General features: G+C 40.6%; 1 protein-coding gene and 1 pseudogene across 1 annotated transcript in view; both read right to left on the reverse strand.

The window, feature by feature from the left end:
• SELENOI (selenoprotein I) overlaps nucleotides 1-27,175 on the reverse strand; it is a 46,839-nt gene extending 19,664 nt beyond the window's left edge. The window contains exons 1-5 of the mRNA XM_066378705.1: nucleotides 27,023-27,175; nucleotides 7,097-7,165; nucleotides 6,540-6,648; nucleotides 4,251-4,325; nucleotides 436-698 (exon numbers count right to left, since the gene is read on the reverse strand). Coding sequence (XP_066234802.1) covers nucleotides 436-698; nucleotides 4,251-4,325; nucleotides 6,540-6,648; nucleotides 7,097-7,165; nucleotides 27,023-27,079 — 573 coding nt within the window. The 5' untranslated portion in view covers nucleotides 27,080-27,175. The remainder of the gene's footprint in view (nucleotides 1-435; nucleotides 699-4,250; nucleotides 4,326-6,539; nucleotides 6,649-7,096; nucleotides 7,166-27,022) is intronic.
• On the reverse strand, nucleotides 4,758-4,904 carry LOC136401690 (small nucleolar RNA U13; annotated as a pseudogene).
• Nucleotides 27,176-27,743: the final 568 nt, after the last annotated feature.

A 27,743-nucleotide genomic window follows, 5' to 3' on the forward strand; every position in this document is an offset into this window, starting at 1 on the left:
CATTAAGAAAATGTTCTAAAAATAAAAAAAAAGAAGAAAATGTTCATTTATTGGTGGAATAATAGCACTGTGTTTATGTTTTTTAAAAAGAGCTCTTACCATGAAGAGATATACAGTAAAATATCACATAATTTCAGAAATTCCCTTTAAATTAATTTGGCAGGGGAGAGGGTGAGAAAAGGTATTCATGAAATTGGATTGGCCATGTGCTGATAACTGCTGAAGCTAAGGAACAGGTACATAAGGGTTCACTATCCTCTCTCCTTCTGTATATGTTTGAAGTTTTCCACAAATAAGTAAAAATAATATAAAAGAATTTTTTAAAGTACACATCAGTTCTGATCAAAAAAGCATAAGGGCAATAAAGAAAAAAATGACAAAAACTTCCCCCCTATCTATACAATGTTGAAAATTTAAGTTAAAACACGTACTTACCACTTGGCTAATGTCATATCCCCATGGCAGGAAAAGAATCCCTGTGTTATACTTTTCCCAGTGGGACAGGATGAAAGAAAACAAAACGACCCACAGCAGCAGATAAAGAACAAAAACACTGACACCAGATGATCCTCGTCCAAAGATGGAATACACAGTTACAACAAAGTAAACGCATGACCAACTATCCAGGCCATGGTCAAAAAGCTCTCCTAAGGGGGTGCTCGAGTTGGTTCTGCGAGCTTGCTTTCCATCCACACCATCTGCAACAGAAAACACATTGCCACGGGAAAAGGTCAAATAGGTACCAGTACAGAGAAAGTCTTCTTTAATAAAGTGGAGAAAACAAATCAGCTTATCACAGGAATGTTAATTAACTAAAATACAGCTACCAGACAGTACTATAAAAATCTAACCTTTAATTCCTACAACTCAAAGATTTCAGAAATAAAATCGGTCATTTCTCTAAGTTTAATCTAAAATTAAAATGGTATATTATACTGAATGGTGTCAACTTTCAATCCAAGGAAGAAGCATTCTAGCTGGACTCTGAATTTCTCCAAAACTGCCTAACAACTGAATTCTTACATTAGCCACAAATTCTCAAGCTTCCAGAGAACATCCAACAGTTACTCATTACATTTTTATCTCACCACTCCTTGCTCTAGGAACCAAAAATACCCCGTACTTACTTCAGTTATAACACCTACTTCGTCTTGTTTGATATTACAGCCACTTCTTTAAAGCTCTACCACCTCTACAATTTTAAGTGCTTTCAGAAAATGTTTTGTACATAATAAGTTTCAATAAATGAAAGAATTTATTGAATCTATGCAACACACTATTCTCGATTTTGTAAAGATTACGAGGATCTTAGAATAAACTAAGATTGTGCCCTCATAGTTTTTACAATTGAAAAAGGAACAAAAACAGGATAATTAAAGACGGTGTCTCACAAACCATGGAAGAGTACAGAAAAGGGACAGGTTCTCTTCAGGCCTAGAAAATCTAGAATGGCTTTGCCGATGAGATGAAATCTGAGTGGGGACATAAAGAATGAGTTGGATTTCAGAAGATAAGAGATAAAGGAGTATGTCATTTCAAGAGGACGGAGTGCTATCAGCAAAAACACTGAGATGGAAAAGCACGTGCCTGTTCAGAGAAAGCCAAGTAGTTTAGTTTGACTAGAAACTAGTATGTGAAAAAGGCTGTCTAAAGAGGCCAGAGGGAAGTCTGAGCTGATTTAAAAGCTTTAGGGAGCATGAGGGGCTAGTAAAAGAATCTGAGTGGGGAGTGACAAGAGTGAGAACAATGGAGGGCTGCAGGCAGACTCCCCCAACATCGGTGTGAATGACAAGCCGGAAGAGGAACACTGATTAGCAACTAACACTGAGCTGGCATGAAGCATGAGAAGCGGGAGGCAGGTGGCATAATAAGTAAGTAAAAATGACAAGGTAGCGACAGATGAGGCAAGGCCGAAGGATAAGAAGACCATCTCTAAAGCTTCTAGTCTAGGTAATGCTACCCAGAAATAAGGAAGTCAGCAGAAGGATCAAGACTGATAGAAAAGATGCTGAGGACAATTTCAGAAACTGAAAGTAAAGTGTTAGCAGGAGATCCATCCACTTGGTGATGTCAAGCAATTCAACCCAAGGGTACTTACTAGTAACTCAGAAGATAAGTAACAGCTAGCTATAAACAAGGGAGTCATCTCAGTAGTGTTAAGAATCAGGATTACCAAGGGAATTAGGAGAAAGGGACAGTTAAGGATACAGTATAGTGGAAGATCTTCATTTAGGGGCAAAAACAGAGGAACCTGGGGGAGAGGAATGAAGGAGGAGGTGAAAAGAGGGGGGGGGGGGGAGAAGGAAGGGAGGAAGAAAAAGAGAGAAAATGGTCAAACCTAGTTAAAAAGGAAAAGTCTGCATTATAAAAATTTCTCCTCCAAAGAAATACCGGTAGTTTTGTCAACTAAGTGCATTACAATGAAACTAATTGGAAAGATTCAGATTTAAGAAATTAGAAATTCCTTGTAATTATTGTGTCTCTTGTTCATCACAGTATTTATCTTGCTCACCATAGTATTATCTCAGGGCCTAGCTCAGTTTGTGACAAGAGGGCTTTCAAAAATATTGTTAAAGGAATACATGGAAGATGAACGCCAAACTCCTGCCCAAAGACTGAAAATCTCTCTTATATACTAAGGTCTTTCTGCCCTTCCACAGCTAAAAATCTCCTAAGTCTTTTCTCATTATTTGCTGGCTCAATTTCCTATTTTTAGTGCAACTCTTACACAGCTGTAATAAATACTGAATTCATGAATTACATATTAATTAGGTTTTGTGCATTTTCACACTGAACCTATTCTAGCTCCACAAGTCTGAGGTCTGGATACGTTTCAGAATTTTTTTTTTAAGAAATGTAATTCAGGGAATATGCCGTATATTGTGAAAAACTGCCAGTAAGACCTAGCATCATACCCTGTGATCAAACAGCGTAAATGTAAGAATAGTTACAACAGTATAAAACAATAAAGAATGTAAATTGCCTCATGTTAGTTCAAGATAGTTATTGCAACAAATAATCCATGTTAGGTCAGGATTTTAGCCAGACTCCTGGACCTGAAACAGGTAGATTATATAGTACATCATAAGGCTCTTATAAATGTTAAAAGAGCCCACAGGCTGCCCTCACCTTTCCTCTATTCCTCCTCCAGTCCTTGGCAACCAAAAAGAATTTAAAACCCTCTCATCTATAATAATAAATGCACAAAAGCCTCTACCTAAATATGTAATTAAGCTTTGCTCTAATTCTTCTAGATGATCTTCGTTCCCCAACTCTTGTAGCTCTGGTCATCCACTATGTCAGCATTTAATCATGTACCAGATTATACTCATTTTATGAGTGTAAGTCATTTTTATCTGAAGAGATCTAAGCAACCTGAAGTCAGGGTTTGATATTATTTCACATATTTTTAAAAACTATATACTAAGTTCCTACTATGTTTGAAGCTCTGAACACAGCAATGAACAAACAAAGTACGACCCTCAAGAAACATATTTTAGAGCAGACAGACAACAAACAGATAAGTAAGTAAACAGATACTAGGTCACATGATTTTAAGTGCTACAGAGAAAAACAAAGCAGGAAAGAATACAAAGAGAATGCAGGACAAGCCATTCAGATAATTCAATGAAAAGCATTTTTGGGCAGAACAGACAATACGGCCTGGTAGACTTCCCTGACCACTCCTTCCACCAAATAAGAACTGAGCAATTCCTTATTTGTTTTCCCACTGTGCTCCAGATAGCATCTCTCTCAGTATTCTGCAATTATTTGGTATGTCAATATCGCTTCCAAAACTTAAGGAAAAAATAATGTTTTATTCCATAAGCTAGCATATGTTTTTTGTAAAGAGCCAGATATTCTGTTTAGTTTAGATATTCTGGGCCATACAATCTCTGTCAGCAACTACTTAAAACTCTGTCTTTGGTGCAAGAAAGCAGTCATATACAATATGTAAAGGAATGAGCATATAGCTGTGTTCCAGTAAAGATTTACTTACAAAAATAGGCAACAGGCAAGTTTGGCCCGCAAATGGTAGTTTGCTAATTCTTATTTTATCCTTTAAATACCTAGCAATATATGACAGTATTTTTCATAGAGAAACTGAAAAACATCAAACTGAACAGGATATTAATAAACCATAGTTTAAATGAATCAAGCACAGGAGAAAATATTAATTTAGTGGGTGGTATATCTTGTTGACAGATTCACCAACCATTGACTAAAGTGAGTATTTGCCACTTTCTTACCTAGAGTGTACGCTACGAAGTTGAGGATGCCCACTACAATCCAAACCCAGTCAGGTACGTGCTTGTGACCTGGTGCTGCAAAGGAAAGCAACTCAGAGTTTAATATGATCTAAGTATCGTCGCTGTTACCACAGTCTATATGGCCAGTGAAAAAAGTTTCTAATTATTAAATAGAAGTTCCAGTACTTTACAATATATTTTGAATGCAGAACTAGGTAAACATTAAAATATATTAGTAAATTTTGATAAGAAAAACAAAGTAACTGTCCAATCCTTCATAAATAATAGGGATTTTGTTGGGCTTTAATTGTAACTTGAGACTGATTATTCATCTTTACTTAAAAATTACTTACATAGAATGAGAAAATGTTTCTGGAGTTTAAAAAATGCTTGTATTTAATAGAATCCTCATTGTTTATGATTATACTAAAACTTATTGAGACTTCAACCTATACTCTCTTACTACATTAACTACCTTAACAAAAAACTTATCTTTTTTCAAGTTCATGTCAGAAGAGTAACGTGCCAGGTAATGTGCCGTAACAATATCTGAGGGAGGCAAATCACACAAAAGATGTGTGGTACTTTATGATCTTCAGTTACCATTTCATTACATGTACACCCAATCATCACGCTTATGCACTACAAAAGGATCAACAAAGAACTTTCTGATTTGGGTATAGATGACCTCAACTGGATGGTTCCGGCATCAGAATCAAAATGAAATGTCAGGACCTCACTCTTTCCCACTAAGAAAGAACAGCTAAGAATCAGGAGGACTGGTTATAGTCCTGACTCTGTAATCAATGAGCACTGGGACCTGAATGTATCATTTAACCTCTCCTGTCTTCCATTTCCCAAATATACTGGGACTAGATGGTTGTTCTGGTCCTTCAGTTCTGTGATTTGGGAAAATATATACCTGTAAAATATTTACATAATTTAGTTCTTGTAATAACTAAGTAAATATTCTTATTTAATCAGAGAAAATATTTCTGGTTAGAAAATAAACTTTTGAGGTTGTACTGAGGATTAAAATACAAATTAACACAACATCCAAACCATGCTTAATGAAATTTAATCTTACTTATTATTCCTATGGTACACTTTATGATCTTCAATTACCACTTTATTACATGTACAGAAGCTATAGCTAAAAGTTTCAGTTTATAAAATTAGGTATATACATCTAGAATTCCTATAACAGCAAAACTGCTAAGTGTTTAAAACTCCAAATTTTCCTACAAAAACAATGTTCTCGGTGATTGTTAATTTCTCCAGGTTAGAGGGCCCTGGCTGGTTAGCTCAGTTGGTCAGAGCATCACGGAAAACACCAAGGTTGCAGGTTCAATCCCCTGTCTGGACATACATGGGAAGCAACCAATAAATGCATAACCAAGTGGAATAACAAATGAATGCTTCCCTTTCTCTCTCCCTCCCTCTGTCAGTCTGTCTAAAATCAATCAATCAATAAAAAAAAAATTCTCCAGGTTACTCCACAAAAATCTGCTGATTCCAGAGCATAGATGAATTATAATATTAAAACTCCTGACTACATCATTTATAAGTATTCATATTGGAAAATATATTCTCTAACTATCCACCCCATCCCAAATACACAGATTCGCTCATATTGCCTGGGGCAGCAGCTGGAAGACTATAAAGATAGGAATAGGTGTGAAAGAAGACATTGGAGTCCCCCATGGGAACAGGTTGAAAACAGCCTTCCCAAAAGTGATTTTTTTCCTGTCTTCCCCAGTAAAGACCTGTCAATAAACACTTAGAGGTCTAAGTAATTTTTAGAGGAAATTGGGAATTACTAGAAGTAAGGAAGCTGACAAGAAGGAAAATGACATTACATTCCCTTTAGAAAATGGGACTTTTCTCCCATAACTAGAAAAAAAGGAACAGGTATTTCTGGAATTGGTAGGTAGACTGGGCTCTACTTACATTCATTTTCAGTCCTAATTCTCTATTTTCTCATAAATCTAGTTATTCTTTATTTACAAAAACCTTATGCTTTTGGACAGCATATCGAAATTAAATAGCCAAGTTAGTTAGCTTCTAGGACTTAACAGAAACATATACAGAGACTCTGAAAACACATCTTAACTTTTATACCCAACTCTGACATTTCATATACCCTTATAATGCCTGAAATTTTTCAGAAAATATTGATATAAGCATCTTAATAAAACCAAAAAATAACCATTATCATTTTCTCTATTTAAACACTTTAAATTTTATATTAAAACTAATAATCTTTTTTAAAAAAAGTAGTAATCTTACCTGAAGCATAAAAGTCAGGATCAAAGTATGCCATAAGTAGGAAATTGAATACAACCAGCAGAAAGCCAGAAAAGGTTATCAGATTTGGAGCCAGCCAAGTAGGAAATACCTATTTTTTTTTCAAAATAATTACAATATAATTAAAGGAGAGAAATAATTCTGCCCACACACACCACAATATGCAATCTGTTATAATAAAAGCTGTAATTTAAAAGATCACATGCAGCAGTTAATATAAACCATAATCTCCAGTTGATAAAAAAATACTTCTTTCTTTTTCTGTTGTTTTAAATAATTCTATAATCAACAAACTCCTGTAATCATAACCTTACATTTATTTTAGAAAATTTTACAAAATTATCAATTTCAAAGTATAAACTGAGATTTCAACAATGAGATAAATCAAAAGGTATGTGACTAAGGGAAAGGAGATAGGAAGGGTAGTTTCTCTAGATACCTTATTAATAACTGACAGCTGCATCAGTAACACTCTATAAAACAGTTTAAAATATTTAAAACACATTAAAACATAAGTACAAGCCTATTAATCATCTTACCTTTACTATAGCGTTCCAAAAGGGATGCATGATATATAGAGAGAGTGGATTTGTATCCACAGCACTGTACTGTTAAGAAGTGAAAGAAAATATTCAGAGGTTAATCCTTATACACTAGTAAACAGAGTAATTTCTTAACTGAAAATAGTAGTACAAAAGTTACTGATGTTATCGTCCAAATAATGAAATTGGAGGAGCAATATAAATGAGGCAAAAACTGTCAAGCAAGCACAGCCAGATATCTTTTTTTTTTTTTTTTTCATTTTTCTGAAGCTTGGAAACAGGGAGAGACAGTCAGACAGACTCCCGCATGCGCCCGACCGGGATCCACCCGGCACGCCCACCAGGGGCGACGCTCTGCCCTCCAGGGGGCGATGCTCTGCCCATCCTGGGCGTCGCCATGTTGCGACCAGAGCCACTCTAGCGCCTGAGGCAGAGGCCACAGAGCCATCCCCAGCGCCCGGGCTATCTTTGCTCCAATGGAGCCTTGGCTGCGGGAGGGGAAGAGAGAGACAGAGAAGAAAGCGCGGCGGAGGGGTGGAGAAGCAAATGGGCGCTTCTCCTGTGTGCCCTGGCCGGGATTCGAACCTGGGTCCTCCGCACGCTAGGCCGACGCTCTACCGCTGAGCCAACCGGCCAGGGCCCAGATATCTTTTTAATCAACCTTTATATTATTATGTTTCAGTAGAAAAATCTATATTGTTTACAAGTTCTCAGTTACTGTACAGGATCAGTAACAAGCACACTGTGCGCATTCAAACATGACCATACGCCTTCTCAACCTCTTTCATCCCTCTCAACTTATAGGAATCTAATTTTACCTCTTTTTTTTTTTTTTTTAAGTTTTACCTCTTGATACTATGATTAATACATTTACTAGCTGTGTGATCTTGAGCAAGTTACTTAACCTCTCTGCCTCAGTTTCTTCACCTGTAAGATAGGGATGACAGCCTCTACCTCAAAGGATTGCCGTAAGGATTAGAGAAGCTAATAATGCCTGACTTGCAGTGGATAAGGCATTGACCTGGAATGCTGAGGTCACCAGTTCAAAACCTTGGGCTGGCCTGACCAGGCGGTGGCCCAGTGGATAGAGCATCGGACTGGGATGTGGAGGACCCAGGTTCGAGACCCTGAGGTCGCCAGCTTGAGCGCAAGCTCATCTGGTTTGAGCAAGGCTCACCAGCTTGAGCCCAAGGTTGCTAGCTCAAGCAAGGGGTCACTCGGTCTGTTGTAGCCCCCTGGTCAAGGCACATATGAGAAATCAATCAATGAACAACTAAGAAGCCGCAACGAAGAATTGATGTTTCTCATCTCTCTCCCTTCCTGTCTGTCCCTATCTGTCCCTCTCTATGATTCTCTCTGTCTCTGCCACCAAAAAAACAAAACAAAACAAAAAATAACAAACCCCAGGGCTTGCCCAGTCAAGGTACATACAAGCAATCAATGAACCCCAAGTGAAGCAACTATGAGTTGATACTTCTCGCTTCCCCCACCCCCTTTCTTCTCTCTGTAAAATAAATAAAATCTTTAAAAATAATAATAAGCTAAAGAACTTATAGTAGTACCTAGTCCAGAGTGTCATGCAAGTGTTAGATATCATTATCAAATGTGTTTTGAGAACCAAAGGAATGACAGATGCCTTTACAGCAAGGAAATGACTTGCATAAATAAGCAAAGGAAAATAACAAGTTCGGGTTCTCTGGTAATCAAGTTTAAAAATTCATTTTTAAATTTTATTCATTTTTTTAGAGAGTGGAGAGAGCGAAAGAGAGAGAGAAAGAGGGGAAGCAGGAAGCATCAACTCCCATATGTGCCTGGACCAGGCAAGCCCAGGGTTTTCAAACCAGCAACCTCACCTTTCCAGGTCGACACTTTATCCACTGTGCCACCACAGGCCAGGCTGATAATCAAGTTTATTCCCAAATTATTGAGCTATTTAGTAAAAAAAAAAAAAACTGCAAAAGAAAATTTAACAAATACCTGCATATAAATATATAAATCTTCAAGAGTGATGCTGATGACTTGCTCACCAGACACACACACTAGAGCAGTGGTCCCCAACCTTTTTTGGGACACGCACTGGTTTAATGTCAGAAAATATTTTCACGGATTGGCCTTTAGGGTGGGACGGATAAATGTATCACGTGACCGAGACGAGTGTCAAGAGTGAGTCTTAGACGGATGTAACAGAGGGAATCTGGTCATTTAAAAAAAATAAAACATCGTTCAGACTTAAATATAAACAAAACGGAAATAATGTAAGTTATTTATTCTTTCTCTGCAGACCGGTACCAAATGGCCCACGGACCACTACTGGTCCGCGGCCCCGGGGGTTGGGGACCCCTGCACTAGAGGACCTGGAAGCGCTCCACTAGGTATGGGGAAGAAGAGACACAAAATTGGAAAGGGATAATTCCCACCCTTAAAAAGCAGGAATACTACCTAATGTATCCAGCCAACATTTAAACAATGTCATACCACTCAAATGTTTGAAAAAAAGTTTGTTTTGTATTTATGCTTAATATGTACATAAAGTAGGAAGCATTTGAGTATCTAACTTTTAAAAAATCGTAATTAAAGATCAAAATTTTTTCCTGAGTGTTTTATGAAAATGCAGGGAATAAATATTTAATTGTCAGCATTTCAAGACTTAGAAGCATGATAGAACCAAAGAGTAAATAGAAATATTTTTAAATACTGCAATCAAAGAGAGTCAACTTTTTACTCAACATTTCTCCATCCTGTTCTGACTGAAATGGGGCAATATGGCAAAAGATTTGAGATAAATCATAAGAAGAAAATGGTGATGGAGAACACAGTTTGCCTCACTGGCCAAAGTCAGAAGCTATGCAGTTGCAGCCAGACACTCAGCAAGAACCTATTGTACTTAAACTAGTATTATACTGTTCTTACCAAACCCACTTCTACTTGCATGGTTTTCTACAGTCTACCAAGCTTTTCACATATTAGATACCACTATATCTGAACTTCTGCAGAATGAAGTTCTCTACTGACACAATGCCAGAATTTAGTCTTCAGACCTGAGGACACGGAACCAGTATGAATCCCTAAGGGCTGCCGATGACAGGGTGGGAAGGCCCTGGCCTCCTCCACTTCACAAACTGCACATGCTGTAACCAGCAGGTCAGATAAACTAGAAAACCACATATTTCAAAGTACCTAGGGCAAAGTACTAAAATGGAAAAGAAGTCCAAATCGGAAGAATAGCTAATCACACAAATAGCTAATATGATATATCAAGTACAATGCTCTGAATTCAAATATTTGCTGAATGAGCAGCTTTCCATTACTTGACTTAGATCTAAAAGAAGGTCCTTAACTGATGGTATTTTTATGTGAAAAGCTCCTCTTTTAAATTCTGAAGGTTTAACTCCAAAGCTCTATATTTCAGGAGACCAGGACAAGTATGAAAAGAATGTAAGAACTAAATACAAAGTCAGTTTGCCTAAATGAATTTTTTACATTTAATAATAAGCTCATAAGCTTAATTAAGTGTAACAAGAAAGATTAAGATGAGATTACAAAAGACACCAAGCAATAAAACCTAAAAGGACACCCCGTGCTTTAGCCTTACACACCTGAGTACTTTTTAGGGTTACTTACACTTGGTATAAACAAAGAAACTTGAAACCATCTTGGGAGTCAACAGGAGGAATCTTCCACATGCGTTTAAAAAAAAAGTAAAATATAAGCTTTTAAAGGTGTTAAACTAGATCTAGGTTATTTGGCAATGCTTGCTAAGTATATTTTTCTTTTCCATTGAATGATGTTTTTATCCACATGAAAATACCTAACCAGGAAGATATGCCATTGCCAAGGCCTACCGTTACTTGCTCGGCTCTACAATCTGCTGGGCCAGACTAAGCTCATGCCTTGGAGAAAGGCTGGAGGGCCACAGCCTGAGTTTGAGAGAATCGTTCCAAGGCAAAATCTCAGAACCTTACAAAGTTAAGCTAACGAGGGTCTAATTTTTTTGTCCAAATAATAGTTCTTCAAATATATAATATATATATTACTTTTTCAAATATTTGAAGACAGCTTTCCCTGTCACACCTAAATCTCTTCACCTGGTTAAACATCCCATGTTCCTTTTGCTGCTCCTGTTTGCCATGGTTTCAAGCTCCTTTATCACGTAGGTCTAATTCCCTAGAATAGTGGTTGAAAAGCATATTCTGTAAAGGGCCAGATTATAAATATTTTCAGTTTTGCAGGCCATAGGGTCTCTGTAATAAACACTGCCATTGAAGCAGAAAAGCAGTCACAGAAAACACGTAAACAAGTGAGCATGGCTGTGTTCAAAGAAAACTTTATGCACAAAACAGGTGATGGGGAGAGGGGGAGGTGTTAAGTTTGACAATTTGTGCTCCAGACAATCCAATATGTTGTTAAACCAACACAAAGGTGTGATCCAGGGCAAAAGGAACATTTCAAGTGGTACACTGAGTGAAGACTAGGTTCATAACAACTTTCCAGACATATCTAAAATGAAAGAAACATATATCAAGAAAGGAAATGTCAAATCTCTTTCTCTTTTCTGCCCTGCACAATGAAGCAAAGTGTCTGGTAAGGTATTGGTGAAGTCAGGAGGTCAGTCCCTTTCAGAAATGTCCCAACTCAAACACGTCTAGGTTTCAAGTCTTTACAGGGGCAGAATCTATTGTGGCCAACACTTGCTCTACCGTTCCTGGAGCAGAGCTCTAGCAATGGCATTACAACCCTCCATGCCAGTCACTTAAGCACAAAACATTAAACAGGGCTCCCAATTATTAATTGTTCTTCACTAAACAATTATTCAGAGCTGCCTTTCGCAGACAAATGTGTGACTCACTGAGCACTGAGACAGAGACAGTTAAGAGAAGAGAGAAAGCTCCACAACCTGACACTTTCTGCTTCTGGCCCACCCTAGACTGAGCCCAATAAACAAATCTGAAAGTTTGCACCCATGAATGAATAAATGTATGACTACTCTGCATGTCTGTTTTGGCAGTAGTAGCATAGAATTAATCTATCAGCGATGATAAGTGTTACCCCTTCACCAAATCTATTTCCCCCCAAAACTGGACCACAGCAATTTTTAACTTCACAAGAGGAAGTTCCTCTTCATCCTCCTCTATTAATAATACTATGTTTACATTTGTATCATGCTTTATAGTTTCCAAAGGACAATTATATCTGTTCTCTTATTTGATATTTTAAGATATAAAAGGTAGATTATTCCTATTTTACAGATGAAGAGAAATAAAGTTCAAAGAACAGCACAGCACTTGGTAAAGCATTGACCTGGAATGCTGAGGTTGCTGGTTTGAAACCCCAGGCTTGCCTGGTCAAGGCACATATGGGAGTTGATGCTTCTTGCTCCTCCCTCTGTTCTATCTCTTTCCTTTTTCTCTCTCCTCTCTCTCTAATAAAAATGAATAAATAAATAAAAATAAATAAATTAAATAAAAAAAAAAAAGAACAGCACAGCTAATAAATAGGAAGATCTAAACTGTAAGTCCTTCCTGCATCATCTTGGAACATTTCTGTGAAATTGATCGCTTTGTTTTAAACCAGACTACCCTTTCCTAGCTCACATTCAATCATGGGCTAACTAGATCCAATGTACTGAAATCATTATTCCCGTAATCGCCTCCAATACACATTTTTCTGTCTTTCAATTTGTGGCAGATACATGCATGCTAAGGCAGGAGTCGGGAACCTATGGCTCGCAAGCCAGATGTGGCTCTTTTGATGGCTGCATCTGGCTCGCAGACAAATCTTTAATAAAAAAATAATAACGTTAAAAATATAAAACATTCTCATGTACTACAATCCATTTATTTCCTACCACTCATGTTCATGGTTGCGGTGGCTGGAGCCAATCACAGCTGTCCTCCGGGACAACACCAAATTTTTATTGGATAATGTGTAACGTACACGGGTCGTTGTATGGCTCTCAAGGAATTACATTTTAATATATGTGGCGTTCATGGCTCTCTCAGCCAAAAAGGTTCCCGACCCCTGTGCTAAGGTAATTCCCAATGAGTCAAGCCTTTGTATCAATCCCCTTCCCTTAATGGTTAATTCCACTACTTGAGGGTAGAACCTGTGACTTGCCTCTAACAGGCAGAATATAGCAAAGATGAAGGATGGCACTACCTTGATTAGGATAACATTATAGGGCAAAGGTGAAGAGATGCCACTTTCATGATACATTTTGTATGTAAAACTCCATCTCAGCAATTTAAAGAAGAATCTACAGCTGACCCTGAAACAGCAATTGATGTGAACTGCTACGGTGAGGGTCATGTGGCAATGAAAAATGGGCAACCTCTAGGAGCCAAGAGCCTCAACCCTACAATTGGAAAGAACTGAATTCTGTCAATAACCACAGGAAACTGGATGAGGAACTCCAAGATCTGGATGAGAACATTGCCCTGCTGACATCTTAAGTGAGAACACAGCCCTTCTGACACCTTAAGTGAAACCATGAGCAGAGGAGCCACCTAACCAGTGCCCAAACTCCTGACTCACAGAAACTGAGATAATAAATGTGTTGTTTCATGCCACCAAGTTTGTGGTAATGTTACCCAGCGACAGAAAACTAATACACAAGTCTAAAAGCACTGCATCGTTCTTTTTCATAATAAAAGATATCCTGAGGTTCCTAACCACAAAAAGTAAAACTATCTGAGGCTTGAAAGCTAACTTATGAACATCAAAGTAATAGTTTCTTATTCCTTTACATTTGTTTCCTGGTTTTATTAACTACTCTCCTGACTGCAATACAAATGAACACTTCTTTGAGGAGGTGGTTCTCAAAATGTGGTCTTGAGCCCTCAACCAGAAGTCCAGAATCATACACTCTGGGGAGGGGCCCCAGCACAATCTGTCTTTTAACAAACCCACCAGGTGATTCTGATACACTCAACTTTTTTTTTTCTTTTGGCTGAATTTATTGGGGTGACACTGGTTAACAAAATTATACAACTTTCAGGTGCATAATTCTACAACACATCTCTGTACACCGTATTGTGTGTTCACCACCCCAAGTCAAGTCTCCATCCATAATCATTTATCCCCCTATACCCTCCTCCTTCTCCCCCCACCCTCTCTCTTCCCCACCACAATCACCACACTGTTGTCCATGTCCGTGAGTTTTTTTTCTTTCTCTTTTTTTCCTTTTTGCTCAATCCCTCTACCCCCCCCCCTCCACAGGCCACCCCTACCCTGACAGCTGTCTGCCTGCTATTCATGAGTCTGTCTCTATTTTGCTTATTAGTTCATTTTCTTTATCAGATTTCATATGAGTGAAATTACATGGTACTTGTCTTTCTCAAATCAACAAACAAGTGCTGGCAAGGATGTGAAGAAAAGGGAACCCTCATGCACTGTTGGTATAGCCACTGTGGAAAGTAGTATGGAGTTACTTCAAAAAATTTAAAATGAAGCCTGACCAGGCGGTGGCACAGTGGATGGAGCGTTGGACTGGGATGCGGAGGACCCAGGTTCAAGATCCCGAGGTCGCCAGCTTGAGCACAGGCTCATCTGGTTTGAGCAAAGCTCACCAGCTTGGACCCAAGGTCTCCGGCTCGAGCAAGGGGTTACTCGGTCTGCTGAAGGCCTACGGTCAAGGCACATATGAGAGAGCAATGAACAACCAAAGTGTCACAATGAAAAACTGATGACTGATGCTTCTCATCTCTCTCCATTCCTATCTGTCTGTCCCCATCTGTCTATCTCTCTGTCTCTGTAAAAACAACAACAACAAAAAAAAATTTAAAATGAACTCAACCACCTTACGACCCAGAGATTCCACCTCTAGGAATTTATCCAAAGAAACCTGAAACACTAATTTGAAAGACTATCTATATCATCCCTATGTTCATTGTGGCATCATTTACAATAGCCAAGATTTGAAAGCAGTCCAAGAGTCCATCAGTAGATAGATGAGTGGATAAAAAAACTGTGGTACATTTACACAATGGAATACCACTCTGAAATTTAAGGACCATTGCTCTGCTGAAAACATTATAGACACTCCCCTCATTCCTCAGCAGAAGGATGGCCACAGCATAGTTTAGTGGTCAACACCTATAACCTCCACATGATGACTTCAAACACTATATTTCCAGTGAGAGAAGTATAATAAAATTCAGTAAGTACTCCCTAATACTTACTAAATGCAAGGCATTGTGCCAACAACAATCTATCATGATATAAAAACACCAAATCTAAGTTTAAATTGAAAAAAAGAGACAGAAATAAAAAGTTTCTTAAAGTACTTATTAATACATGACTTTAAGAACTACACAGAGAACATGACTCAGTGGGCAATAAGAACTCATGTCACTGTACATTATCACTTATATCTGCTAAGAAATCAGAGAGAAAATGATGAGGAGAGAAGACTGGAGAAGAGTTAGAACAATAAAACAAGAACAAGCAACTCATGAGGACAAACAGGTTTGCTCACTAGACTTAATTTATACTTAGCTCTAAAAAGAGATTAGAAGATAAAACAAAAGTAGTAGTAGTATCTCGGTGAAGGAACTTGGAAGGCCTGGCTTCTGAGGAATTTGGATAGTAAACTTATGGTAAATATGTGGATGGCACTGTGGATTCTTAAATAGGAGAGTGGTATTTGAAAAAATTCACTTACTCTGCCTGTTGTACTATAGTACACATGATTAAACAGAGGAAGAAATCTAAAGTCAAAGACTACCAGTGGGACCCAAGCTAGACACAGACTTCTCAGTTACTCTTTCCATCTCTCTATTAAGCTGCCACCCTTAACTTCCTTTCCTAATATACTTTTTCTTAGTATTACTTCCTAGAGTATGGTTACATGAGTCTATGTTACATGCCATGTTCAAAAGCAGGGAAGCACAAATGTCCAGTGTTAACACATACATGTTAAGTACTATGTGCCAGGCACTTTATAAATATTAACTCATTCAATTTTGATAATGATCCTCTGAGGTAAATACTACCCCATTTCACAGATGACGAAACCTGGTTTAGAGAGACTATTACCTGCTCAAGATCACAGAGCTATTAGTATGTGGGTTCTTTTTAACTTTAGTCCCAAAGTTAATTATTTAATCAAAAGCCTTTTATCTCTATCAGTTAATAGCAAATGAGATGTTCTCAACGCTCAACTAAATGTAAGACTAGTGCATACAAGCCCACTTGCTCCTACTAATTTAAAACTTGGGGAAGAAAAATCAAAATCAAGTATTTCTTTGTCACTGTACGTGTTCCTTATCTGCAAACATTACACACAAATTCAATTCAGCGTGACACTGAAGGTCTTTATTCTATTGTTTATATATCTTATACAATACACTCAGTAACTACAAGGCAGAATTTATATTTCATTCTTAGATTTGAGAGGCAGCATAGCATGAAGACCATGGACTCAGGGCCAAGACTGCCTGGGTTCAAATCTCAGCTCTCAGAACCCTAAACAAGTTACTTAAACTCTGTGTCTCAGCAAAATGGAGAAAAGAATAACCTCTACCTCACAAGGCACTTGTGGACATTAATTGAGATAACAGATGTAAAGCCTGGCACATTGTAAATGGTACATACATGTTTGCCGTTATTATTGCTATTCAGTATTTAAGACGGTATTGTTATTGCCATTGCAATCTCCCTTCACTGGGTTCACTAGGCTCGGCCTGGTCCCTCACATTTCCTTGAGCCTCTAACTTACCATGGCTTTCCTGGTCTTTGTGCCTTAGTTCCCATCAATCTCTCTGATTGAAACATCTTTCCCCAACCTTCCTTATGCACTGGACAAATTGTTTCCTCAGCAAAGAAATTTTTAACATTTAAGCATTACAGCTGTTTAAAAAACGAGCCATTATCAGTGAACTGATTTTTTAGAAAGTAGTAAAAGAACCAATTCAAGATGTTTCCTACAAGAGCACCTAAAAATGTAGTAACCTTCTCCCTACCATTTAATCTCTCTCTGTTGCCAAAGTTTCCCATCCATCCTTCTTTCACTCCTTCTGAAAGACTCCTGTCTGTGCCAACTATAAAAATAATTCTATGAGACATTTGTAAATCTATATCTAAGACAACAAAAAGGCGTTTCAAGCCTTACTAATGTACTTACAGGTAGGAGAAGCCACTTCCTCAAATCTATTCAGGGAGATCAAAGCACAACTAAAGAGATGTTATGCTTGAATTAACACAACATATCTAGGTAGTGCCATATAAACGTACGATATTGGATATTGTCGTCAGGTTGCAATCACAGTAAGTAAAAATCAGAAGATCAAGAATTTCTCATGTTTCTACTGTGGTTCAGGAGCAGGAGGAAAGCATTCTAATCTTTTCAACCATTACAGAAATATTCTTCTAATGGAGAGCAATTTATCCACAAGTGATTATTTCTTCAGAACATTAAGTTTTTGTCCTGCCCAGGTAGCTCAGTTGGTTAAGAGCAACATCACGATACACCAAGGTTGTAGGTTTAATCCCCAGTGGGCGCACATACAAGAATCAACCAATGAATGCATAAATAAGTAGAACAAATTGATGTTTCTCTCTCTCTCTCTCTCTCCCTTACTCCCTCTCTAAAAATAATAATAGTAAATTTTTAAAGAGAACATTAAGTTTTTTTATTTTAATTCTAAGTCCATAAACCACACCTTCAAGTGGCCCTGTCCAGAGAAGTGCCTCATGCAAAAGATTACTATTATGCTGCAAGATTCAGCATCATTTATCATTTAAATTATAATTGTTGCTTCTGTAAGGATCGGACTCTCATTAGTTTGGTTATTCTCACTGGGTTATCAAGAAAATTAAATTCTTTTTTTTATTCTTTTATTTATTTTTTTTTTGTATTTTTCCGAAGTTCGAAGCTGGAGGCAGTCAGACAGACTCCCTCATGCACCCACCGGGATCCACCCAGCATGATCACCAGGGGGCAATGTTCAGCCCATCTTGGGTGTTGCTTCATTGCGGCTGGAGCCATTCCAGCGCCTGAGGTGGAGGCCATGGAGCCGTCCTCAGCGCCCGGGCCAACTTTGCTCCAATAGAGCCTTGGCTGCAGGAGGGGAAGAGAGAGATAGAGAGGAAGGAGAGGGGGAAGGGTGGAGAAGCAGATGGGCGCTTCTCCTGTGTGCCCTGACAGGAATCAAACCCAGGACTTCCACACGCCAGGCCAACACTCGACCGCTAAGCAACCAGCCAGGGCCAAGAGAATTAAATACTTGACTCAACAACGTTAGGTTCTATTGTTACCAAGGGTACCTTTTCAGAGTTAATGCTTTATAAAATCTTTACCTCTAATCTGACTGCCACCTCTATCCTAGTCATGGCACCAGAACCTAAGTCATCCCAGACTCCTCCCCATCCTTCATCCCCTGGCCCCCACACCACCACCTTCAGCTAGTCAATTTAAAATCTTAAGAATTACATACTCAAATGAGATAAAAACTGAACAAAAGACCTGGATGAGCCTACGCACTGGTAGGGAAATGGCAAACTAGAGAACAAACACCCTTTTTAAAGGGGCCAAGCACCAGTCAGCTCAAGAGATTCTTTTTCTTTTTTTTTAATTTTTTATTTATTTATTTATTTATTCATTTTTAGAGAGGAGAGAGAGATAGATGAGAGGGAGAGAGAGGAGAGAGAGACAGAGAGAGAGAGAAGGGGGGAGGAGCTGGAAGCATCAACTCCCATATGTGCCTTGACCAGGCAAGCCCAGGGTTTCGAACCGGCGACCTCAGCATTTCCAGGTCGACGCGTTATCCACTGCGCCACCACAGGTCAGGCCTCAAGAGATTCTTGCCAAGAAATTCAGGGCCAATGTTGCCCAACATTCTGGCTTATCAAGAGAAACATAGATATGGGTCAAATTAAACATATCTGCTGGGCCAAATAGAGTAAGTAGGCAAGTTAACCAGCCAAATACAATGGGCAGGAAAACCAGCAGTGACCTCTACCCTTGGAATCCCCAACTCCCTTCGATCCTCGTTGCTTAGATTCAGGCCCTCCTCATTTCTATTTTATGCAGGAGGAGCTAAGAGGTCTGTCTCCAGATCACCCTTACCTCCACCACCATACATTCATTTTTTACAAGCTGCCAAGGTGAGCCTCCTAATATTAAAATCTGATCCTGTTCAAATTTCTTAAGGGATCCCCCAAACCTACACTACAATGTATCCAAAACACCTGAGGTATTTGTTTGCATGCAAATCTATCAAATCTATCTAATCTGAATCTCCCAAAGTGGGCCTAGGAATCTCCTATCAAAACACATTCGCCATGGGATTCTGACACTATCAGTCCTTGGACCATAGGAACACTGATCACAGGGTAAAATCCAGAAGTCCTTTACATCCTCCTCCTCCTCCTCTGACAGTACCCATCTCCTTCTCCAGTCTCATCTCCTGCCACTCCACCATTAAGCCACATCTAACCTCTGGTGGTTTCCAGGAAATAATCTCTCAGGACTCCACGCCTTTGCACTCCATTACTGTCCTGTTCTGTGAGGGCTTTTTGCCCCTCTTTACCTAGTATTACTGGGGTCTACTCAGCCTTCACCTTTCGAGGCTGAGCTCTGTGTTACCTGTCATGGCTTCTCTGAAGCCTTTCTCAGCTCCAACTCTCCCAGGAGCTGCTTCTCCTCTCCCATAGCATCCTGGACTTACCTAACTTCACTTATTAATTATTCAAAACTATTTACTTGTCTATATGCCACCAAACTGGGTCCCTTAAAGGCAGGAATGTTAGTCTAGCTTAATTTTTTCAGCTCCAATGCTATGCCTGACACAGAATTAGCCCTCAATATATGCTTATTAAATAAACAAAATTAAAGAGTATGAATCAGTAAGGGGGAAGGTTAGATACTAGTTCTTTAGCATTACTATCAGATGCAGTCTTTCTTTACAACCTTAATTGTAATAATCATTCACAATGATCATGATTCCTATACTCAGGTTGCTATTGACAGCCAAGTTAATTAACTACCATAATAGCACAAACAACTCATTCCATTATATTCCTGAAACCAAATAAGGTATTTCACAGAACACTTCCTCTCAGAAGCAAAATGATACAATTTGAAACTAGCTGCTACACTATCAATTAAAACTATGCCTTCCCTAGGTCAGATAAGGAAAGTCACAATAGAAGTTTCACTCTTAGATAAGTGGGAAAATCCTTCAACTCTAACAGTGGTCCCCAACCTTTTTTGGGCCACGGACCAGTTTAATGTCAGAAAATATTTTCACGGACTGGCCTTTAGGGTGGGATGGATAAATAAATGTATCACGTGACCAAGACAAGTGTCAAAAGTGAGTCTTAGACGGATGTAACAGAGGGAATCTGGTCATTTTTAAAAAATAAAACATCGTTCAGACTTAAATATAAATAAAATGGAAACAATGTAAGTTATTTATTCTTTCTCTGCGAACCGGTACTAAATGGCCCACGGACCGCTACTGGTACGCGGCCCAGGGGTTGGGGACCACTGAACTATAAGACCTGTCCAAAGAAAGGATAGGTAGACAAGAGGAATGATAAGCATCATGAAGGTGAAATTCCTCAATATCATTGTCTGAAGATACATTTATAAGTAACAGAGAACAATGTAGTTAAATGCTGGCCCTGGCCAGATAGCTCAGTTGGTTGGAGGTTTGATCCAAGGCACAGAGGTTGCTGGTTTGATCCCCAGTCAGGGCACATACAGGAGCAGATCGATGTTCCTGTCTCTCTCCCTCACTCCCTCTTTCTCTCTCTCTCAAATCAATACAATAAACATTTAAAAGTAAATAAAATAAAATAAAAAATAAACCCGACAGCTTAATATTCAAAATACAAAAGTATCCTTCCAACTGACACCCAGGAGATGCACAGCTCCCTTTACCATACTTCCAAAATTGTTTCTATTCTTTTATATTTTCATTCCTTCAATAAATATGTTGAGCACCTACTCTGTTCAAGTGCTAGACCTTACTCATGTTGAACAAGGCAGCAATACAGCTCTGCCCTCCTAGAACTCAGATCCTAAAAGAGAAGGCAGATACTAATTTAACTGCTTAATAAAACCATGGCAACACAACAGAAAACACAAGTGTTAAGAGAGTATACCACAGGCCCGGGCTGGTTGGCTCAGTGGTAGAGCATCAGCCTGGAGTGTGGAAGTCCCGGGTTCAATTCCCAGCCAGGGCACATAGGAGAAGCGCCCATCTGCTTCTCTACCCTTCTCCCTCTCTTTTCTCTCTATCTCTCTCTTCCCCTTCTGCAGCCAAGGTTCCACTGGAGCAAACTTGGCATGGGCACTGAGGATGGCTCCATGGCCTCCACCTCAGGCGCTAGAATGGCTCCAGTTGCAACATAGCAACACCCCAGAGGGGCAGAGCACCGCCCCGTGGTGGGCATGCCGGTTGGATCTCAGTCGAGCACATGCAGGAGTCTGTCTCTCTGCCTCCCTGCTTCTCACTTGAGCAAAATACAAAAAAAAGGGGGGGGGGGGTGAGTATATAGCAGAATCCATCCATGCTTTCTTCTGTACTGAAAATAAGTTGTCTTACAGTTTCTTATGACAAGCCTATGACCACTCTACGTGTGCACCCCTCTGAGCAGTTATCCTGAATAGCTGCCAGGTTTCCAACTGTAGCTCTCAGATGTACCACCAGGGAAGACAAATTAAACTAGTTTAAAAGTAATTTTTTTATCAGCCGCTTTTATAGTATCCATTTTTCTCTACATCTCTTTACTCTTAACATACAGGGTCACATCAGGGAATAAAAATCTCTTTTGAGTATTTTAAGTCTTTACCCATTTATGGATCAAGCTGTTTTAGTTCAGGAAGTACTCATAAAGGACTTACTGACATAGACAGTAGTCTTTGACACAATGGGAACATGTCATCCTCTAAGTGTGATTCACAGTGCAGTAAAACTGAACACACAGATTTTTCCTTTGGACACCTTAGGATTCATACTTTTTTTTTTTTTTTACAGAGACAGAGAGAGAGTCAGAGAGAGGGATAGACAGGGACAGACAGACAGGAACGAAGAGATGAGAAACATCAATCATTGTTCATTGATTGCTTTCTCATATGTGCCTTGACCGCAGGCCTTCAGCAGACCGAGTAACCCGTTGCTCAAGCCAGCGACCTTGGGTCCAAGCTGGTGAGCTTTTGCTCAAACCAGATGAGCCCGCGCTCAAGCTGGCGACCTCGAGGTCTCGAACCTGGGTCCTCGGCATCCTAGTCCGATGCTCTATCCACTGTGCCACCACCTGGTCAGGCTGGATTCATACTTTTTTTTTTTTAATTTTTTTTTTTTTTTTGTATTTTTCTGAAGCTAGAAACGGGGAGAGACAGTCAGACAGACTCCCGCATGCGCCCAACCGGGATCCACCCGGCATGCCCACCACGGGGCAACGCTCTGCCCACCAGGGGGCGATGCTCTGCCCCTCTGGGGCGTCGGTCTGCCGCGACCAGAGCCACTCTAGCGCCTGGGGCAGAGGCCAAGGAGCCATCCCCAGCACCCGGGCCATCTTTGCTCCAATGGAGCCTCGGCTGCGGGAGGGGAAGAGAGAGACAGAGAGGAAGGAGAGGGAAAGGGGTGGAGAAGCAGATGGGTGCCTCTCCTGTGTGCCCTGGCCGGGAATCGAACCCGGGACTTCCGCACGCCAGGCCGACGCTCTACCACTGAGCCAACCGACCAGGGCCTGGATTCATACTTTTTAATATGAACACAGCACACACGTCAACCTGGCATGCTAAGGTCGCCAGTTTGAAACTTTGGGCTTGCCTAGTCAAGGCACATTTGGGAGTTGATGCTTCCAACTCCTCCCTCCCTTCTCTTTCTTTCTCTCCTCTTTAAAATGAATAAATTAAAAAATAAATAATAATATGAATACAGTACAGAGTAAAGAAGCCTCCTCTAAAAGAAATAAAAATTTGTGCCCTCCCCCCTTTTAAAAAAGAAGACTTGCCTGACCAGGTGGTAGCACAGTGAGAAGAGCATCGGCCTAGGATGCAGAGAAGCCAGGTTCCAAACCCCGGGGTCGCCAACATGAGCGCAGGCTTGTCTGCTTGAGTGCGGGCTCACCAGCTTGAGTATGGGATCAGACACATGTCCCCATGGTTGCTGGCTTGAGCCCAAAGTCACTGGCTTGAGCAAGGGGTCACTGGCTCAGCTGTGCCCCTCCCATCAAGGCACATATGAGAAAGCAATTATGAACAACTAAGGTGCCGCAACGAAGAATTGATGCTTCTCATCTCTCTCCCTTCCTGTCTGTCTGTCCCTATCTCACCCTTCTCTGTCTCTCTCCTTAAAAAAGAAAAAAAAAGCTCATTATAATTAAAATAACATTGACAAACTACGCTTTAGTAAACACTGAATGTTGCTTAATTGACCTTTACTTTCTAGGATGATAAGAAATCTATCAGACACAGGAATTGAGTCAGATAGGAAGGGGGGATAATAGGAAGAGAAAAGCACACTAAAATTTCCTATAAATTAGAATCCCTGTCTAGTTGGAAATATCAATCTAGAGAAGACTGCTTATAAGAAAGAGTAGATTCCCTATTACAGACACTGCTGCAAATTAAACAGCTATTCTCTGGGCACTTACCCAGAAAGACAGATCCTAGATAAGAAGTTTTATATGTCAATATTTACAGCACAAAATAGATAACAGAAAGGGACTAGAGCTTAAGGCAAAACAGGAGGTTACATGGGTTAATAAACTCCTTTAATTAAAGTTATAAAGCCCTAGGCTGGGTTACCATAGCTCTGGAACAGCTTTCTGCTTAAAATTTAAAAACAAGTCAGTAGCACCTCAATTCAAAATGACATGACACATTATCACTTAAGAGCAGAGGACCATACTATGTCACTTTCTAAGGTCCCATATAGTTCTTCCAATTCCAGTTAGACACAATCCACTATGACCTTTTCACTATTCACTCTATAAATGTTTATTAGATACCTAGTATGCCGATTAGCACACTGTTTCAGGCTATGGTGGTCCCTAAGAGAAGTCTAACCACTTAGGTATTACATTCTAATGAGGAGACACACTAAAGAACTAATTTCATAAAGAAGCACAGGGTGCTATGAGAGCACAGTTTAGGGGAAAGCAAGTTAGGGAATGCTTCTCTGAGAAATTAGCATAAAAGACGTGAAGATGAACATAAATGGGGAAGGAAGCTACATTCCTATAGATATAATCATATTGAAGACCGGGGTAAGGGGGATGCAAGGGAAGGTGGCTACTAAGGCTGCGAGGTGCAGACAGTGAGTGGCATGGCCAGATCATTCAGAGATCATGTTATAAATTTCTGTACTTCATTCCAAGAGTGATGGGAAGACAGTGGAGGGTTTTAAGCAAAGAAGCGCTGTGACCAGATGCTGATTTTTTAAAGGCTCACTATGAAACACAGAAAAACCATTGAAAGGGCAAAAGTGATGTGGGGTGAGCAACAAAATAAAGGACCATAACCCAAGCCTGACCAGGCGGTGGTGCAGTGGATAGAGCGTCAGACTGGGATGCCGAGGACCCAGGTTCTAGACCCTGAGGTCGCCAGCTTGAGCGTGGGCTCATCTGGTTTGATCAAAGTTCACCAGCTTGGACCCAAGGTCGCTGGCTCGAGCAAGAGGTTACTCAGTCTGCCACAGTCAAGGCACATATGAGAAAGCAATCAATGAACATGCAGGGGTCCCCAAACTTTTTACACAGGGGACCAGTTCACTGTCCCTCAGACCACTGGAGGGCCGCCACATACAGTGCTCCTCTCACTGACCACCAATGAAAGAGGTGCCCCTTCCAGAAGTGCGGCAGGGGGCCAGATAAATGGCCTCAGGGGGCCGCATGCGGCCCACGGGCTGTAGTTTGGGGATGCCTGAAAGGTGTCACAACGAAAAACTGATGATTGATGCTTCTCATCTCTCTCCGTTCCTGTCGGTCTGTCCTTATCTATCCCTCTCTCTGACTCTCTCTCTGTTTCTGTAAAAAATAAATAAATTCCTTTAAGAAAAAAAAAGATTATAACTCAAAGTATAAATTATCCATGACCTCTTATTAATATAAATAAATGACTGAATAAATACACACTGGGAAAAGACAAATCTTCTATGCACAATTCCAAATAGATTATGTCTATAATTTGCCCTTAAGGTGGTAGAATACAACTGCCCATTCCATAAGTATGGGCTGTGCACAGTGTCTTCCTCCCAAAGACAGTAACTTTACAAAGAGAAACCTAACAAACATTACCTCAGCCAGATGATCAAAGTCAACAGTAACAGAAATATGTTGACAGCATGTATTCTTCACATGACACAATGAGAAGGGCACTTCCCCTTTGTAGCTTTCCTCCCAAAAACCCATAACCCTCATCTAACCATGAGAAAAATGTCAATGAAATCCCAAGTGAGGAACAGTCTACAAAACACCTGACCCAAACTCCTCAAAATTATCAAGGTTATCAAAAACAGAAGTGAGAAATTGTCACAGCCAAGAGGAATCTAAAGAGATATGACCTTAAATGTAATGTGATGTTCTAGATGAGCTCCTGGAACAGAAAAAGAACATCAGGTTAAAAACTAAGTAAATGTGAATAAGGATGGACTGCAGTTACTAATGCATAAATATTGGTTCATTAATTACAACAAATGTGCCATACTAATGTTAAGATTTAAAAATGTAATAATAGGGAAAACTGGGCCCTGAATGCATAGCTCAGTTGGAGCATCGTCTTGATATATCGAGGTTGCTGGTTCAATCCTGCATCCGGGCACATACAAGAATCAACCAAGGAATGCATCAATAAGTAGAAAACAAATCGATGTTTCTCTCTCTCCCTTTCTCTCTCTAAAAACCCATAAATAAATTCCTTTTAAATTAAAAAAAATAATATACTAGGAGAAATTGGGTGGGGAATGTATGGGAACTCTGTACCATCTTGATAATTTCTTGAAAATCTATACTAAAATATTCTAAAATAAAAAGATTCCAGTGTATTTGGGGAGTGTGACAATGGAACCAGTCTTCTTGTTTAGGCTAAAAACGACAGAACATACAGCATCTGGTGATTCACTGGCTGGTGGGCGGGGCAGAGGAATCAGGATATGAAACATTACTACCCAGATTTCAGGCTTGGACAACAAGATGGATAGAGAGAGGGGTCATTAACTGATGAAGGTGCAATTACGATGAACCAGAGTTGGAGGGAAATTGAAGCATTTACGGGAAGCCCATTATGTGCCAGGCGCTTCTCAAATTCTTATAATCATTTTGCACGATAGACACTATTATTTGGCCCAAAGCCAAATGAAGACATCAGATTTCGGTATCAGGTTAATATGTACTCCGAAGCCCGCGCGCTCTTTCCACTACACAGTTCCTCCCTGTGTACATTTACTTCATCTGGCAGCCCCTGCGCCACCAGCCACTGCTGAGGAAGCCGCTTTGCTGGGAGAAGTGGAGCGCATCAGCAGTACGGCCTCAGCAGTCACTCCCTCTCCCGGGGCCTCATCTGCCCAATGACCATCTCCATCTCTGAAGTTATATATAAGAGAGGCGGGTAGAAACTTCCTTAAAATGAAGACAGTCAAGAGACCACAGACGGGAATGCACCTCTCAGGAGAGCTAAAAGACAATAATGATGATCAAGTAAAGAAGAGAAGAGAATTCTGTTGCTCTACACTCGTCGAGCGGTCTCCGAAGGAAAGGCGGATCCCCGGGGGGATGCGGAGTCGGGGCGGCGAGCCTAAGGAGCTCTCACGCCGCCGGATCTCAAAGCCTCAGGACTCGGCAAGACCCCCGGAGAAACGCCCGCCAGCCCGCCCTGAGCCACGCGGCACAAGGTGACACGGACCGTGCCGGCTCCTCAGCCTCCTGGGAGGCCGAGAAGAGGAGAAACAGGGGCGTCCGCGGGGCTCACGCTACCTTGTACTTATCAAAGCCAGCCAGTTGCTCCGGGCTCACATATTCGTAACCAGCCATGACGACCCGAACACCGAGCGGCCACTCGGCAGCGACTCTCCACAACACAGCGCAGGAACACCAGCCCTACCCAGGCAAAGGATAGGAAGAACTGGGCTGATAACATTGGTAAAAGAACCGAGCTCCGCCCACCACGCATGCGTATCCGCCTCGGCCGCTCTGCCATCTCCCGGCGCGCAAGCGCAGCCCTCATTCTCCCCGCCCACCGAGGGAGGGTCGCTAGCCTCTCACGCGGTCCGCCCCTCACGCCGTCGCAGTCCAATAAGCACGGACAGAGCAACACTAAGTGCCGCCTACCGGATCTCCTCGTCGTTTCATTCGCTGGCGTCAAAATTGGTGAGCTGAGGTGAGGAAAGAGGGGAGGGAGGTGAAAGGTCAGTTTCCCAAGGGGCTTTGCCCCTCTCCTGGTTAAGGTCGGCGAATATTTGGTACCCCGTCCTGTTGGGCGATTTGGGCTACCCTTTTAACCTTGGAGATAGAGTGCTTGCATGAGAACCAGTTCAGCAGTATCTCAGGAAAGAGCTTACTTAGTTCCCTCAAGTGGTAAAAGAGTAGAAGTAGGAAAAGGGTCTGTGCCCAGGCCACTTTCCAGCTGCTGGCATGGGGAGTGCTGCACGCAGTAGGAGCTTACTACACGTGACTTTACTGGAAGAGCCGGCTGGAG

Source organism: Saccopteryx leptura, chromosome 3 (assembly GCF_036850995.1).
Source record: "Saccopteryx leptura isolate mSacLep1 chromosome 3, mSacLep1_pri_phased_curated, whole genome shotgun sequence".
Taxonomy (NCBI): Eukaryota; Metazoa; Chordata; class Mammalia; order Chiroptera; family Emballonuridae; genus Saccopteryx; species Saccopteryx leptura.